General features: G+C 45.0%; 1 protein-coding gene across 1 annotated transcript in view; it reads right to left on the minus strand.

Annotated features, from left to right (window-relative positions):
* ctnnal1 (catenin (cadherin-associated protein), alpha-like 1) overlaps window positions 1–18386 on the minus strand; it is a 154992-nt gene that overhangs the window by 37896 nt on the left and 98710 nt on the right. The window contains exons 5-6 of the mRNA XM_079523291.1: window positions 16174–16263; window positions 9766–9936 (exon numbers count right to left, since the gene is read on the minus strand). Coding sequence (XP_079379417.1) covers window positions 9766–9936; window positions 16174–16263 — 261 coding nt within the window. The remainder of the gene's footprint in view (window positions 1–9765; window positions 9937–16173; window positions 16264–18386) is intronic.

Genomic DNA, 18386 nt, shown 5'->3' on the forward strand with positions numbered 1-18386 from the left:
CTTTTATTGGTTTTTGAAGTGACAGACAGTAGGCTGACAGGAAACGGGAGAGAGATGGGGGAAGACATGCAGTACACTGCGACTGGATTACCAGTCGGGTGCCCAGACGGTTACGCCACCGCCTGGGCCTTGGGCGGGTGTTTTAAGCATTATGTTATGCTTTAGCTGTTGAAGAATAGCAGATCTACAAGCTCATAGGTCTTGTTGTAAGTCTGCTATTTTTGAAAAATCGTGAAAAACGTGGCGCAAATCTTTGTTTTTAACTCAAATCTTTGCTTCTGGGGGAGGTCCCTGGAACTACATATTTTGAGATGGGGTTGGCGGCCAAATGCATATAATTCTAGGGGTCCTTGACATGAAATAGTTTCAGAACCACTGACATATAGAAACATGAGGTTTTTCAGAAAACTGTCAGGATTTAGAAGGCATTTTGTAGAATCGTCCTCAGGTCTAAATGGGTTAAGTCATTTCCACATAATGGTATTGTTGAAAGCAACTGATATCGTTGTCTAGATATGAGTATACAGTATGTACTTATCCGAAGTTAAGAATGTGTTTTGTACAGGCCTGCAGCAAGCCCTTCTATTAGAACAATCAATCAAACTCCTTGTGGAACCGGGAAAAACAAACGTTGTTTTGTGCCCTTGAGGAGTGAACCTGGAACTAAAATAAATACAGAAAAGAAGACAATCGCTCAACGGAGAATAAAACTGTTTCCATGTTAGTGGTGCAAATATCTGAGTTAAAAACGTTTGCACTCACGATTTTTCAAAAATGGCAGATCTACAAGCTCGTAGCGTGGCACTCGGTGCCGTGCCAAGCAGGGAGGCATTGTGGGTCCCAATTTCTTTTTGTAGTTCTTTGGAATGATGACCCGGTCGGGGAATCGAACCCCGACCTCCCAGTCTCTAACCACAAGCCACCCGAGCTGCGTTAATGAAAGGAATACTGTTTTTTTCTTCTCTCTCCTCATGAAACTTTGAATGCTTTGCTTTGTTCGTCACATTCCTTCAAAGCGGATAAAGTATCCACAAAAAAAAAGAATAATTGATGGACTGAAGAAAATAGGCTCCCAGTATGAATCTATATGAAAAAATAATGCCCGCGCTCCACATGTCTTATCCATTGTCTTGTCCTCATTACTTTCAAAACCAAAAACACCACATTTCAACTCAAACTATTTTAACCCATTTTGGGACGGGAACCCCTTTTGATGTTTTAAACATTGTTATAATTTAGCTATTGAAAAAAAGCAGATCTACAAGCTCATAGCACGCCACCGAGTGGCGCGCTACGAGCTTGTAGATCTGCTATTTTTGAAAAATCGTGAAAATATTTATTTCAGAAAACTGGAGGATTTAGAAGATTGTTTTTTAAATGTTGAGGTCAGGCCTAAATGGGTTAAAACTACTGAGGGCCCCTGAACAGTCCCATGCACTAACGAGGCGCACACGTGCGCAGCATCATTTGTGGACTGTTACATCACAGTCCACAGGCAAATCAGAGCACGTGTTTGAGCCTAATTATTCAGAAAACCCCAAACCACAGAAAATCTACTGAATGTTCAAAGTTCAGGTTTTTTTGGGTGAGCTCAGGAAACCTAAACAAAAATAAAAAATACAAAAAGCATTATGTTATGCTTTAGCTATTGAAAAATAGCAGATCTACAAGCTCATAGCGCGCCACCGAGTGGCGCGCTACGAGCTTGTAGGTCTGCTATTTTAGAAAAATCGTGAAAATGCGGCACAAATCTTTGAAAATATATTCTTTCAGAATACTTTAAAAATAAAATATTTCGACGTCAGGCCTAAATGGGTTAAAGGAAAGTAACTTTCACTTTAATAGAACACCGTGGCTCCAACATGTACAAATGCTATTCTATTATCCTGCCATGAAAATGTGGAATAAAATAACCTACCAAAAGAGGTAAAGGTTGTCGACTCCCTACCCAAACTCAAAACTATAACCTCAAAGAATTCCTATCCTCAAAGTGAGTCATCCGTTTGTCATTTCCGTTCACGTAAAATATATGTTGAAAAATCTCTACATTTCATTTTTGAGTGGTGCAACCAACCACTCCTCTACGGAGCTTTGTGTGTCTCTGGCTGGCTGTGTCCGAGCACGAAAATAGCATTGGTTGGTTTTCACAACCAAGTGTCACTGTTGCGCAGCCCCACATGCACGCGCGCGCACACACGCACGCACGCACGCGCACACGCGCACACGCACACACGCACACACGCACACACACACACACACACACACACACACACACACAGTCTGATGATTTGGGGTGTGACAGTACAGTACAGGGACCCCCTGGGGACCGCCACACGGTAACTGTCATTTCTCTTTTCTCTTATTATTTTTGAGGGCCTCCTATATTCAGCTATTAGTGTAGATTTCTGTCATACACAAACATTAAATTCCCATTGACAATGAAAGGAGAATTTCACGTCATAGTGTATTGTCAGAGAAATAAACAACAAAATAAGCTTTTATTTCAACAAAATAAACTTTATTACAAAATTACCCAAAATCTGTAGAAACACCCGAGTCAAAGGTTCAGAAACGCTCAGCCCAGGACTAGACTACACAGTCACAGTATTAAAGGTTCAGAACACGCTCAGCCCAGGACTAGACTACACAGTCACAGTATTAAAGGTTCAGAACACACTCAGCCCAGGACTAGACTACACAGTCACAGTATTAAAGGTTCAGAACACGCTCAGCCCAGGACTAGACTACACAGTCACAGTATTAAAGGTTCAGAACACGCTCAGCCCAGGACTAGACTACACAGTCACAGTATTAATTAAAGGTTCAGAACACGCTCAGCCCAGGACTAGACTACACAGTCACAGTAATAAAGGTTCAGAACACGCTCAGCCCAGGACTAGACTACACAGTCACAGTATTAAAGGTTCAGAACACGCTCAGCCCAGGACTAGACTACACAGTCACAGTATTAATTAAAGGTTCAGAACACGCTCAGCCCAGGACTAGACTACACAGTCACAGTAATAAAGGTTCAGAACACGCTCAGCCCAGGACTAGACTACACAGTCACAGTATTAATTAAAGGTTCAGAACACGCTCAGCCCAGGACTAGACTACACAGTCACAGTATTAAAGGTTCAGAACACGCTCAGCCCAGGACTAGACTACACAGTCACAGTATTAAAGGTTCAGAACACACTCAGCCCAGGACTAGACTACACAGTCACAGTATTAATTTGAAGACGGGGATGAAGGATTCACACCAAAGAGGTCCAGGTGTTCTTTTGTGCAAAAACACATTATTGACTATTTCCCCTACCATAAGCCCTCAATGGGGCGTTGGGTTTTAGTGCTAGTTCGCTTATTTCCATCTAAATAAGTAGTAAAGTGTGCCACTTGGGATACTATTTACATTATGAAGAGAGGATATATTTAAAAAAGAAATGGAAATAAGCGAATTAGCACTAAAACCCAACGCCCCATTGAGGGCTTATGGTAGGGGAAATAGAGGTTATGTGCATGCTTAAAGTGAATGGCACACTGAGTGGCAAATCGAGTGGCAAAGGAACATGCAAAGTGAGTTTAACATTGTTTAACGTTGTTTAATGCAATCAGATATGACTTCTCTGTGTGGATGTATGGGCTGTCAAGGCCAGAAAGTAGTTTTTAGCCACTCAGTAGGCATTCCTGTATAACTTCCGGGTTTGATGATGATGTCACGCGCATACCCTCTATAGCCAATAATGCACAAAATAACACCTGGACCTCTTTGGTGGGGACGTAACAACTACAATATTCACAATATCGGCACATGGTATTTAACAAGAACAAATGACATGTCATGGTGTGTGCCTGGGAATCGGATACCGGGTTGTAATAACCGGGTTGCATAACCATTTCAGACTATATAAAACACAACATCCCTTATCGAATCTCTCAATAACACCAACAGAGCAGGCAGAGTCTGGCGGCGGAGCGGATGCTGCGAACACACGTTGGAGAATGTACCTTCTACTTGAGTAAATATCTAGGTGAAAGTAACAGTAACTTCTACTCAAGTAGGATATTATTTCTCGTGTACTTTTCTGTCACTTCAGCTCGGCGATAAGTGAAAATAGCATATCTACCGACCTCACAAGCAATAATTATCTGGACACAGCGAGAACAATGAGTCTGTACAATGCAATATTAATCAATACTGAACAACCTTGCTTAGAAACAGTCCTGTCTGTCTGTGTCTGTCTGTCCTGTGCGTTTCCATGGTACCGGTCAGGGAAAGCCGCCTGTGTGTGTGCATGCATGCGTGTGTGTGTGTGTATGCGTGCGTGTGTGCGTGCGTGCGTGTCCGCTCTGAGGAGCCGATGTGGCTCCCTTGCCTTAAAGGAGATTTTCGGACTAGTAGGCATTCTTACCTTTATTTGTAGTCGTTACGTCCCCACCAAAGAGGTCCAGGTGTTCTTTTGTGCAAAAACACATTATTGACTATTTCCCCTACCATAAGCCCTCAATGGGGCGTTGGGTTTTAGTGCTAATTCACTTATTTCCATCTAAAGTAGTAAAGTGCGCCACTTGGGATACTACTTACATTATGAAGAGAGGATATATAAAAAAATATATATATTTTTGAGCGATGGAAATAAGCGAATTAGCATTAAAACCCAACGCCCCATTGGGGGCTTATGGTAGGGGAAATAGCCAATAATGCACAAAATAACACCTGGACCTCTTTGGTGGGGACGTAACAACTACAAATAAAGGTAAGAAAGCCTTCTAGTCCTTTAACACGTGCCCACACAGAGCATGGGAACATTTTTCAACGACAGCGTTATAATTGGTCATTCATTCGTCCCGATCGTCAAAAGGTTGCGGCGATCCGGTGAGGTCAACCGCAGGACGTCTGAATGTAGGACTGCTCTGTTATCCCAGTCAGAAACTGTATGTGGTGGAAAGAGTACTCAAATGTTTTACTTAAGTAAAAGTATCAATACTGCAATATAGAAATATACTCTCTTACAACGTAAAAGTCCGGAATTCAAAATGTACTTGAATAAAAAGTACAAAAGTATTGGCATCAAAATGTCTTTAAAAGTACCAAATGTAAAAGTAGTCATTGTGCAGAATGTCTCATTTAAAACTTTCAAATGTTTAAAAAAATAATCTTTTGAAAATAGCAGATTGTCCTATTTTCAAATGGACAAAATGTATATAGGGCTGAAGTGGAGGCCCGGGGGCGGAGTTCTCCGTCCAAGTTCAAGGTCATGGTCAAGTGCCCAAGTCGGAGATTGATAAATAGGACGGAGATTAATGATAACAAAACCGTTCGCATCGCTCTAGAGCCTTGGAGCGCTTGTTGCCCGATCCGATGACGTGTCAAAAAGTGGCACGTCATTGAAAATGTCCCCTGCCTGTTTAGCTGACGAAAACGAAAATCTTAAAACGATCAACTCCAGATCTAAATCATCCCGTCTAATTCTGAAAAAAGATCCTGTGTTTGACGGCCTTCCGCGGTCCAGTCGCTAGTCGTGATAGATTTATTAACGTTTTCAAGTACAATATTTGCCTCCGAGATGCAGTAGAAGTAAAAGTATAGTTTATACAGTATATAAAATGTATATATTAATACTTAAGTTAATGTACTTGGTTACCTGCTCCCACCACTGGGAACTGTATTTGGCAGTGGTCAAGAGGTGCACGCACAATAAGAGGTGCACGCACAATAAGAGGTGCACGCACAATCGCACATCCACAAATTTCAAAGGGTGCAGGATCCAAAAGAATAACTGTCAGGATGTAGAAGACATTTTTAGAATCTGATCTCAGGTCAAAATGGGTTAAAGGAAAGTAACTTTCACTTTAATAGAAGACCTTGGCACAAACATGTACAAATGCTATTCTATTATCCTGCCATGAAAATGTGGAATAACCTACCAAAAGAGGTAAAGGTTCTCGACTCCCTACCCAAACTGAAAACTATAACCTCAAAGAATTCCTATCATCAAAGTGAGTCATCTGTTTGTCATTTCCGTTCACGTAAAATATATGTTGAAAAATCTCTACATTTAATTTTTGAGTGGTGCAACCAACCACTCCTCTACGGAGCTTTGTGTGTCTCTCGCTGGCTGTGTCCCTGGCTGTGTCCGAGCACGAAAATAGCATTGGTTGGTTTTCACAACCAAGTGTCACTGTTGCGCAGCCCCACATGCACGCACGCACGCACGCACACATTCTGATGATTTTGGGTGTGACAGTACAGTACAGGGACCCCCTGGGGACCGCCACACGGTAACTGTCATTTCTCTTTTCTCTTATTATTTTTGAGGGCCTCCTATATTCAGCTATTAGTGTAGATTTCTGTCAGACACAAACATTAAATTCCCATTGACAATGAAAGGAGAATTTCACGTCATAGTGTATATTTGCCTCCGAGATGCAGTAGAAGTAAAAGTATAGTTTATACAGTATATAAAATGTATATATTAATACTTAAGTTAATGTACTTGGTTACCTGCTCCCACCACTGGGAACTGTATTTGGCAGTGGTCAAGAGGTGCACGCACAATAAGAGGTGCACGCACAATAAGAGGTGCACGCACAATCGCACATCCACAAATTTCAAAGGGTGCAGGATCCAAAAGAATAACTAAGAAAGAAACTTTTAAAAGCTCCCAAAACTATTTATTGACCTGACCTGACGAAGGTCCCTGAGGCCCCTGAGGCCCCTGAGGCCCAAACGTTCTATTGTTTTCCGCCCTGTAGTCAATAAATTGTTTTGGGAACTGTATTTGGCAGCACACGGGGCATAGGGGGAAACGGAACGGCACACTGAGCAGGGACAGTGTGGTCAGCGCCTCAAGGCCACTGTGAGCAGGGACAGTGTGGTCAGAGCCTCAAGGCCACTGTGAGCAGGGACAGTGTGGTCAGCGCCTCGAGGCCACTGTGAGCAGGGACAGTGTGGTCAGCGCCTCAAGGCCACAATGAGCAGGGACAGTGTGGTCAGCGCCTCAAGGCCACACTGAGCAGGGACAGTGTGGTCAGCCTCAAGGCCACAATGAGCAGGGACAGTGTGGTCAGCGCCTCAAGGCCACACTGAGCAGGGACAGTGTGGTCAGCCTCAAGGCCACAATGAGCAGGGACAGTGTGGTCAGCCTCAAGGCCACAATGAGCAGGGACAGTGTGGTCAGCACCTCAAGGCCACAATGAGCAGGGACAGTGTGGTCAGCGCCTCAAGGCCACACTGAGCAGGGACAGTGTGGTCAGCCTCAAGGCCACAATGAGCAGGGACAGTGTGGTCAGCCTCAAGGCCACAATGAGCAGGGACAGTGTGGTCAGCACCTCAAGGCCACTGTGAGCAGGGACAGTGTGGTCAGCACCTCAAGGCCACTGTGAGCAGGGACAGTGTGGTCAGCGCCTCAAGGCCACTGTGAGCAGGGACAGTGTGGTCAGCTCCTCAAGGCCACTGTGAGCAGGGACAGTGTGGTCAGCACCTCAAGGCCACTGTGAGCAGGGACAGTGTGGTCAGCGCCTCAAGGCCACAATGAGCAGGGACAGTGTGGTCAGCGCCTCAAGGCCACAATGAGCAGGGACAGTGTGGTCAGCACCTCAAGGCCACTGTGAGCAGGGACAGTGTGGTCAGCACCTCAAGGCCACTGTGAGCAGGGACAGTGTGGTCAGCGCCTCAAGGCCACAATGAGCAGGGACAGTGTGGTCAGCACCTCAAGGCCACTGTGAGCAGGGACAGTGTGGTCAGCACCTCAAGGCCACTGTGAGCAGGGACAGTGTGGTCAGCACCTCAAGGCCACTGTGAGCAGGGACAGTGTGGTCAGCGCCTCAAGGCCACTGTGAGCAGGGACAGTGTGGTCAGCACCTCAAGGCCACTGTGAGCAGGGACAGTGTGGTCAGCACCTCAAGGCCACTGTGAGCAGGGACAGTGTGGTCAGCACCTCAAGGCCACTGTGAGCAGGGACAGTGTGGTCAGCGCCTCAAGGCCACTGTGACCTCCGGGCACATCATTTATAACCCATTTAGACCCGAGGACCTGAGGCTGAGTGCAGCAGCGCACTGCTGCTTAAGCCACTAGAACGCATCCCTGTCGTCTTATAGCTTTTAACCACTTTAACCATTATTCTAAACTTTAGCTGTTGAAAAATAGCAGATCTACAAGCTCATAGCGTGGCACACAAGCTTATAGATCTGCTATTATAAATGTGGCGCAAATCTTTGAATATTATAGTCTTTCACTGTGAACGTTTTTCTTTGTGTTTTTTTGTGGCTTTTCACCTTTATTTTATATTTTTTATGGAGGGACAGACAGAGGCTGACAGGAAATGGGGAGAGAGATGGGGGGAAGACATGCAGTAAAGGCCGTCGGGATCGGGAGTCGAACCCGCGGCACACTGCCAGACTTGGGCTACCGGCCAAGGTGCCTGGACCACTGAGCCACGGCCCAGGCTGTAAACGTTTTTTTAACTTAAATATTTGCTTCTGGGGGGGGTCCCTGGAACAACATATTTTCAGATGGGGGTCAGCGGCCAGATAATTCTGTGAGTCCTTGACATGAAAAAGTTTGAGCACCAGTGCACCACTGATATCATATTTTTGAGTGGTGTAAACCACTCCAACAACTGGCTTTGTTAGTTTACGTGTCCACGTGTTTGTTCGTACCAAAAAAATTAGCATGGTTGCTATGGTCACTCAGTTCACAAGGGTGTGATTTCATTACGTCAGACATTACGTCAGACCACAGCTGATCAGGCTATATAATACCTTACACCACTCAGTTCACACGGGAGTGATTTTTCAGCAAACTGTCGGGATTTGGAAGACATTTTGTAGAATCTGGTCTCAGGTCTTAATGGGCAAAGTGAGAGACCACGGAGGCCGCATGGCCTTCATAGTCTCCGTGAAACTCCTGCCCTGAGCCTGAGCCGATGAAGCATTCCTTTAACCTTCTCTACCCACTGAATATATGATACTTGTTGCTGTCGGGGCAGAAAGCTCTTTTCTCTGCGTCTTTTTTTTGGTGGTTTTTCGTCATTTTAAACGCCCTACTACTTGATCATACTACGGCGTCACACACAAGCGGCAGATCTACAAGCTCGAAAAACAGCATGTGTATACAAGCAGTGTGTATGTAGATCTGCTGCTTTTGAATTTGAATTTTGAACACAGTGTTGGACATATGATTTGTTATTTCTTTTTGGATCTTGTATCTGTGAGAAAATACATGTTATGGTACTGGAATGTGTCTAATAACATAACTGTATTTCTATTTGTAAAAGTATTATGATTTACATTCAAATCAATTTCCTGACCGGTTATGTTTTCACATGAAATGTGTTCTTTATTTGGTAATCTAACTCAGGTACTGTACTCAGGTACACGTTAATCGGTGGCCTAAAATCGTTATCAAAGCGGGTGTTGTTGAATTGAAAAAGCATGAGAATCACTTCACTAAAGAAGCACAACAGGGTTCTTATCATAATGGGATCTAGTCTCACTACAGTCTGTTGCAACGGAAGCTCTGATCATGAGTAAAATATAAAGCGGAAGTGGAGCCTCCTCGCCACTTTTTGGGGGTACAACCCGCACGTTTAGCAGTGTTACTCATTCCAGGAATGTCCGATCCCTATTTGCTATAACTCGCTGTAAAGGTGACTAATCAACGTTTAAAATGATATAAGATACAATACCAATTGGTATTATTAAAGTGGAGAAATAATGGACCAAAAGTTAAGTCTCCGAACTTTGTGTGCTATGGGATCGTACCTTGAAGTCCTTGATGCCGTTGTAGATGCTGGCGGGCAGGACCTTGTTGTCGCCGGAGCTCCGCGACTCTGTGACGATGTCGATGACCTGCTCCAGGGCGCAGCGCATGCGTTGGAACACGGCGTCTTTGTTGATGCGCGCCGACTCGCAGTCCGGGTGTCTGAGACACGTCTGTGGAGGAGGAGGAGGAGGAATGTTATTTTTTCATGTGTTTATGACTGTGGTTCCCAAACCTTTTCATGTCAAGGACCCCCAAATCGACACTCATTAGCCCGCGGACCCCCATTAGAAAATATATGCCAAGTTATATTTAGTTCCAGGTACCACCAGAAACAAATATATTTGAGTTACAAATGCTAGCTTTAAAAATATATATTCAAAAGATTTGCACAATTTTTCAAGGTTTTAAAAAAAAATAGCAAATCTACAAGTGCATAGCGCGGCACCGAGAGTGCCACGCTACGATCTGCTATTTTTCAACAGCTAAAGTTTTAAATAATGGTTAAAGTGGCGCTTGCGTGCTTTCTCCCCACATGTGCCCGATTTTGAGCTGAATTTGGTGTGAGACAGACAGATGAGCTGATCATTGATGAGAGACAGACAGATGAGCTGATCATTTGGTGTGAGACAGACAGATGAGCTGATCATTTGGTGTGAGACAGACAGATGAGCTGATCATTGGTGTGAGACAGACAGATGAGCTGATCATTGGTGTGAGACAGACAGATGAGCTGATCATTTGGTGTGAGACAGACAGATGAGCTGATCATTTGGTGTGAGACAGACAGATGAGCTGATCATTTGGTGTGAGACAGACAGATGAGCTGATCATTTGGTGTGAGACAGACAGATGAGCTGATCATTTGGTGTGAGACAGACAGATGAGCTGATCATTTCCGGAGTCAAAGCGGTGTGTTTTTTTCCCTCTGCCAGCATGCGTTTGGTATTTTGGGGAATCATCATATTTATCGCCATATTTGCCATGTTTCTTTCTTTTTTTGCATTCTAACCCACATGCGACAATGGCTCAATGCTTGTGTCCAGGGGGCAGAAACGGGGTTCCCGTCACATGGTTCATGCGACTCCAAATAGTGACAAACGCTCATATAGACTCCAGTGCATTCCGTAAACGTCCGCTTCATCGCTTTGTCACTATTCGCCAATAGAAGTCGCCGTAAAAGACTGGCCATGATGAAGTGAACAGAGGTGCTGCTGCAACTCTGCTTATTATATGGCTCTGCTTCTGTCCAAACAAATCTGCACTATGACGCACAGAGAATACGGAGGGGATAATTAGGCCATGAGATTAGAGGAGTGGTTTAGGGCTTGAATAAATTAGCCATTGTTCACCCATTAAGGCCTGACGTCGAAATTTAAAAAAACGTTCGCTCTGAAAGAATATATATTCAAAGATTTGTGCCGCATTTTCACGATTTTTAAAAAATAGCAGACCTACAAGCTCGTAGCGCGCCACTCGGTGGCGCGCTATGAGCTTGTAGATCTGCTATTTTTCAATAGCTAAAGTATAACACAATGCTTAGTTAAAACACCAAAACGGGTTCCCGTCCAGAATGGGTTAACGACTGGCCCTGAGAGTTGTGAAATTCTTCCAAAGCTTCCTGAGTTGGGTGTTCTGGGTTAGCACATTTAACATGGGCTGCTGCTGCTGCATGCACGGACCTTCTGTAGACCATTTGAACGTCGTCGTTCCATCTGTTGTTCTTTGTTCCCATGTGTGGTTTTAACTAAAGCTTTTGTCAGAATCACTTCATCTGCCGTCGAAAGATCATCCTGCCAACCCAATCTGCTCCAGGTCCGCTGGTTATGTCTCTGTCGGGTGGAAAACTCATCCGTCCAGAAACCGACGTGACTCTTCAGGATGCAAATTCAAAAGCATCACAAGTAGCAGATCTACAAGCTCAAGGTGCGTCGCTTCACACCACGCATTGAGCTTGTGGCTCTGCTACTTCTGTGTGGTACTTAACTGTAGTCAAGTAAGTCTTGCCGAGCCATGAGAGGCCCATAGGGCCAGGAGCCTATCTCCTGTTTCTGTAGCGTGACTTGCGTGAGGCAGCTTGATGTACAAGTACACCCCCTGGACATGATGTACAAGTACACCCCCTGGACATGACGCTAGTATGTCGCAGGGACTTACCCCCAATCCAACCCTTGATGCTGAGTGCCAAGCAGTGAAGCATTAGGTCCCATTTGGTATATGACCCGGCTGGGGATCGAACCGCCGACCTCCCAGTCTCAGGGCGGACACTCTAACCACAAGGCCACTGAGCTGGTATGATCAAGCAGGGCGTTAATTTAAGAGAGAAAAAAAATCACACCTGTGTGAAGTGAGGGGGCGCTCTTATCATCATACATCATCTCATTCTAGCCAATCACAATTTGCATCCTCACTTTTGTCTTTAATGTTTGCGTTTACACACTTTTGTCTTCAATGTTTGTGTTTACACACTTTTGTCTTCAATGTTTGTGTTTACACACTTTTGTCTTCAATGTTTGTGTTTACACACTTTTGTCTTCAATGTTTGTGTTTACACACTTTTGTCTTCAATGTTTGCGTTTACACACTTTTGTCTTCAATGTTTGCGTTTACACACTTTTGTCTTCAAGGTTTGTGTTTACACACTTTTGTCTTTAATGTTTGCGTTTACACACTTTTGTCTTCAATGTTTGTGTTTACACACTTTTGTCTTCAATGTTTGTGTTTACACACTTTTGTCTTTAATGTTTGCGTTTACACACTTTTGTCTTCAATGTTTGTGTTTACACACTTTTGTCTTCAATGTTTGTGTTTACACACTTTTGTCTTCAATGTTTGTGTTTACACACTTTTGTCTTTAATGTTTGCGTTTACACACTTTTGTCTTCAATGTTTGCGTTTACACACTTTTGTCTTCAATGTTTGCGTTTACACACTTTTGTCTTCAATGTTTGCGTTTACACACTTTTGTCTTCAATGTTTGTGTTTACACACTTTTGTCTTAATGTTTGTGTTTACACAAACACTCAAAGCTGGGCATAGGAGGGCAAAAATACAAAAAGTTAAGATGTGGAGATAAGAGGTTTGTGCAGTGGGCCCTGAGCAGACAGCCTAGGAGAGGCACACGGCAGGCAGCCACCTAACAGATGTCCACGTTACCCACTGCCCAGATATTATGAACTGGACTTTAAATACAGAGACACGCTTCTGGATTTGGATCGGCGCCAGCCCGGGGCTTAATAGCTGCATTTTGTTTTTCTCCTCCCGAGAGATAATTGGACATCATCGTCCGCAGCTGCTGCTGGCGGTTCTGTAGTGTGAGTGCATGACCGTTTGACGACATGAAAAGGAATACTTTACCTACAGAAAAAAAACAATTACTCACCCCACGAAGCTTTGAATTGAATTCATGGAAATGTCTTGGTTTTTTGTCGCATATGCGGTCTCCGCTGTGGTACTAGACCAATTAAAAACTATACAAAAGAATAATATACAATAACCATAACTCCAAAACAACTCTCACAGTGTTAATCACTGATTATCCAAAATAATCCAAAATAATCCAAAATAGCAGCAAAAAAAAGAAAATAAATAAAAACTAGAAAAAGTGCCCTTCTGGGCACAGGTCTCCACCAGGAGGATAGGACTGTGTGAGATGTTTGGCAAAATGTTTAGGATTAATATAAACATGTTTTTGAGGCATTTTTTTCCAAAAATGTGTTTTGCAAAAATCAACCTGTTGGTGGCGCTATAACAGGCCAATGTGAAAAGGGTGGGATATATTCCTCAGCCTAGTAAGAAAATGTGTGAAAGATTTCACGTAAATTGCATGCTGCGTTCATGATTTGAGGCTTTTGTTCAAAACGGGGCAATCTTGCAAACTGTGAAAGCTAATTATAGCCAATTAGGATGGAATATGAAATATCGGACAGATCCGACTTGAGCACATGACCATAGAGATAGTGTGGAACGATTTGTGAGATTTTTGGACAGAATCTGGAGGAGTAATATCAAAAAATGTGTTTTACAAAAGTCGGCCTCCTGGTGGCGCTATAAAAGGCAGATGCGGAAAATGCAGGTCAACGGTTTGTCCTTGGCCTCTAGGGAGTGTGCATGCAACGTTTCACGCAGATCGGTGCAGTTTTAGGTAAAACATGTGAAAAGCTGCCTCATGGTGGCGCTATAACAGGCCGTTCTGGAAAATGTGGGGCAGAGGTTCATCGTTGGCATCCAGGGAGTGTGTGTGCAAAGTGTGGCATCGACCGGGTTAACGGTGCCGGAGATTAGCTGGTAACGGACGGACGGAAGGACACACACACACACGGACACACGGACGGACACACACACGGACGGAGTGCAAAACATACTCTCTCCCCATGCCTTCGGCCTGGTGGAGACAATGAGAATGAGACTTGCAGGACACTGCCTTAAGACACCCGGAGATGCCAGCCAGCAAACTGGTGCTGTGGGAACCAACACACGGGCATCGGTCACGAGGACGTCCCATACTAACATATGTGGATGTACTCAAGAAAGATGCAGGAGCGCAAAGCACCAACGAGCTGGCCAGATGTATGGAGAGAGAGATCGAGGACCAGGTTCAAAGAGAATGTTTTACATATGGTTTTGCTGTCAAGAATGGTCTCCTATTGCAAACACTATAGTATAAACAACCCATAACTACAACTTACTGTAACTCGTTGTAAACTACAACGAGTGAATCCAGGTTGCTCATATTATCTTCTAACCTGACTCCGCCAGATGGGGCAGCAGAGAGTACACTGGGTTCCCCCCTCCTGCTCCCATCTGGGAACTCTCAGGCAGACTTGATGCCCGGCCACAAAACGGCCTGGCCAATCAGCAGCAGCTATCCAGCCTCTAGCTGCTGCTGATTGGCCAGGCCGACTGGCCAATCACTGCATGGCAAAGGGTCTTTCTGTGTGGAGTTTGCATGTTCTCCCTGTGTCCCCTCGAGTATAGGTACCCTCACAAAAAACATGCAGTAATCCTGGTCTCTAAACTGCCTCCCCCTGGCCAGCCGGTTTCCTGACCCCTGGTGTGACCCCTGAACAGTGTAATTGTGTTTGGTGCCCGAGGGCCCTTGACATGTCACCTGGGGACAACATGGGGCTATTGTCATGGCAGACCCTTGAACAGAGTTGGGTGCAGATACCGTGCGCCTTTGGCACCCAGGGACCTCTGGGGGCCACACGTGTCCCCTAATGTGGTTGAGTACTTCTTTCAGCACTGCTCTGCACCGTCCTGCCCCAACAAGAACATCAGCTTGCTCTCATCGAGAGAAATGAGGTCACTGAGGCTATTCTTCCACCAATGACGCTATGGAAACTGACAGAGTGCAGCAGCGCACTGCTACTTAAGCCATTAAGACCTGGAACGCATCTGTGTCACCCGACTCACCTCATAGCTTTTAACCACTTTAACCATTATTGTATACTTTAGCTATTGAAAAATAGCAGATATTTACTAAATGTAAATGTGGTGCAAATCTTTGAATATATTTTCTTTCACAGCAAACATCTTTAACTCAAATCTTTGCTTCTGGGAGGTCCCTGGAACAAAGGGGGTCCTCGACATGAAAAGGTTTGAGCACCGCTGCTATAGAAAAACAGGTCTTTCAGAAAACCGATTTAGAATCAGGTCTTCAGATCCTAATGGGTTATTAAAGGTAATGAGAAGCGAGCCTTTGATCAGCCATGATTGAATCCACCTGCAACACATTCAATGACAATAATACATGCAGCCTAATGCAAGCTCCCTCGCCACTTCAACTCGAGTGCTGCTTCACAGAGCTCTGCCCGTTTCCCCTGACAGTCAAATGAACTCCACAATTCACTGGGTACATCCTTTCAGACCGTCCGGAGAATGGGAGCAGCAGGAGCGGCATTGCAGTCGCTGTACCGAAAAGACGAAAAAAGAGAGCCGAGCCAGAAGGCAAAGCTCTCCGTCTACCGAGCAATCTTTGTCCCTACACTCACCTATGGTCATAAAGTGTGGGTCAGGACCGAAGGAATAAGATCACAGATACAAGCGGCTGAAATGAGTTTTGAGCCATTTTGGGCCTAAAACGTCACTAGAATTGCATTCATGAACATGCTGGGCCGAAAGCATGAACGAGCACCGCGATTCGTGCGTGCGTGCGTGCGTGCGTGCGTGCGTCACACATGAGTACCGCCTCGACAGTGGCAGTACGACGCGCGTTCATGTTTTAGGCCCAGTTCGGCTCGAGCTGCAGTTCCTACTTTCGTTCCAGCATGTCCATTTGGCTTCAATGCTTCCTCTCGGTTGACCGGGGCTTGGTTCCACTGGGAGGAGGAGACCCCTTGGCAGACTTACAACTGAGTACACATGTGCCGTTATTCAATCACTCAATTGAAAACTTTCTGTGTGTTTACCTTGGAGGCGGTGAGCAGCATCATGGTGCATTTCTCCAGCACGGCCCTGGCTGCTGCCATCCTCGCCTTCTTCTTCTCGTCCTTCAGGTCCTACGCGCGCACACGCACGCGCACACGCACACACACACACACACACACACACACACACACACACACACACACACACACACACACACACACACACACACACACACAGTTACAATTTAGGCATTTAGCAGACAAATATTGTACATTGGAACTATACAAACTATGAGAAGTCAGGTCAACAAATATGTCAGATGGACAAAATAAATTGTATCTAAAATGCAGTTTTAAGCTTTGCATAAGACTGCATGGCCACAGGAGAGACGAGTTGCCTGAGCGAGGCGGCCAGCAGCTGAATGAACTCTAACCCTAACCCTGAGCGAGGCGGCCAGCAGCTGAATGAACTCTCCCCACAAGGACAGCGTGACAATCTGTCATTATGGCCACAGCCCGCGCGCTCGCCGCGGCCTGAATAGATGCAGCCGGCGAGCAGCGCGCGAGCGGGAGTGAATGAGAGATGATGATGATGAGGAGGAGGAGGAGGAGGAGGAGGAGGAGGAGGAGGGGATGAGGAGGAGGAGGAGGAGGAGGAGGGGATGATGCGTTAGAGAGCTACTTGCCGCATACAAGAGTGATAGCGGACGAGAGAGAACGTGATGTGTGTTTCAAAGTACGACCGGAAAACTATATAGACGCTGTCAGGCAGAAATGCGTTTCTTTCATAAATCAACACCCTACTGGATACTTGGATAAAGGTGCTATATAAATGCACCATTTACCATTTTACTCATCCTACAGAGAATGAGCAAGAAAAGCATCAAAAGTAGATGATCTGCAAGCTGGAAACGCGGTGCAAAGCGACGCGTTTTGAGCTTGTAGATCTGCTACTTCTTCTCGTAGATCTTTTTCTCGTAGGTCTTACTATAGATAGATCGATTTAGCTATTTTTGAATTTTAATCTTTTTGGACATAGGAGGTTTCCACCAGACAGAGATATGATGTATATTTTCGTACGTAGCAGATTTACAATCTCACTACAATCTTGTGAGATCGTAGGTCAACTATTATTATTATTATTCAGAGGTATAGATCAGCTATTTCACAACACCGTGTTCATCAAAGTATAAGTAGATCCCCACCATAAGCCCTGAGTGAGGTGCTGGGTTTTAGTGCTGGGGCGGCGGTGACTCAGGGGTAGAGTGGCTGGATGGGAACCACAAGGTTGCCAGTTCGAACCCGGGCTCCGTTAGTTAGTGTCGAAGTGTCCTTGAGCAAGACACTGAACCCCTAATTGCTCCTGATGTGCTGGCTGGTGCCTTGCATGGTTTCCGCCGCCATCGGTGTATGAATGTGTGTGTGAATGGGTGAATTGATGCACAATCTATGTAAAGCGCCTTGGATAAAGGCGCTATATCAATGCAGCATACCATACCAGCATACCAGTGCTAATTCGCTTATTTCCATCGCTCAAATTTTTTATAAATCCACTCTTCATAATGTCAACAGTACAGTATGTGTAGCATGACACTTTACTGCATAGTAACCCTGTTGCTGTGTTCCAGCCGTAAAGCGTGAAGTCTCGTCTATCGCGAGATCTCGCAAGACTTTGTGAGCTTCATGCAAGTCTATGAAGAGAGGATTTATACCAAAACAATGGAATTTCAAGCAATGGAAATAAGTGAATTAGCACTAAAACCCAGCACCCCACTCAGGGCTTATGGTGGCGGGGTAGGGGAAATAGCCAATAATGCGTTTTTGCACAAAATGACACCTGGACCACTTTGGTGCGGACCCAACAACTGCAACGAAAGGTAAGAAAGCCTTCTAGCATGGAATTCTCCTTAATCTAATGCAGGGGTTCTCAACCCGTGGGTCGCGACCCCTCGGGGGGTCGCCAAATTATTTTAGGGGGTCCCCAAATTATTTAAAAAAAAAAAAAAATAGCAGACCTACAAGCTCGTAGCGCGCCACTCGGTGGCGCGCTATGAGCTTGTAGATCTGCTATTTTTCAATAGCTAAATTATAACAATGCTTAAAACACCAAAAGGGGTTCCCACCCAAAATGGTTTAAGGTTATTGTAGCAGTCAATTTATATTGGGGGTCGGGAGGGGGCGGGGCGGGGGTCCCGAGACGTTGCCAAAGCATTTTTGGGGGTCCCCGGCCAAAAACGTTGAGAACCCCTGATCTA

The sequence above is a fragment of the Electrona antarctica genome (assembly GCF_951216825.1).
Source record: "Electrona antarctica genome assembly, chromosome: 15".
In the NCBI taxonomy this organism is placed as follows: domain Eukaryota; kingdom Metazoa; phylum Chordata; class Actinopteri; order Myctophiformes; family Myctophidae; genus Electrona; species Electrona antarctica.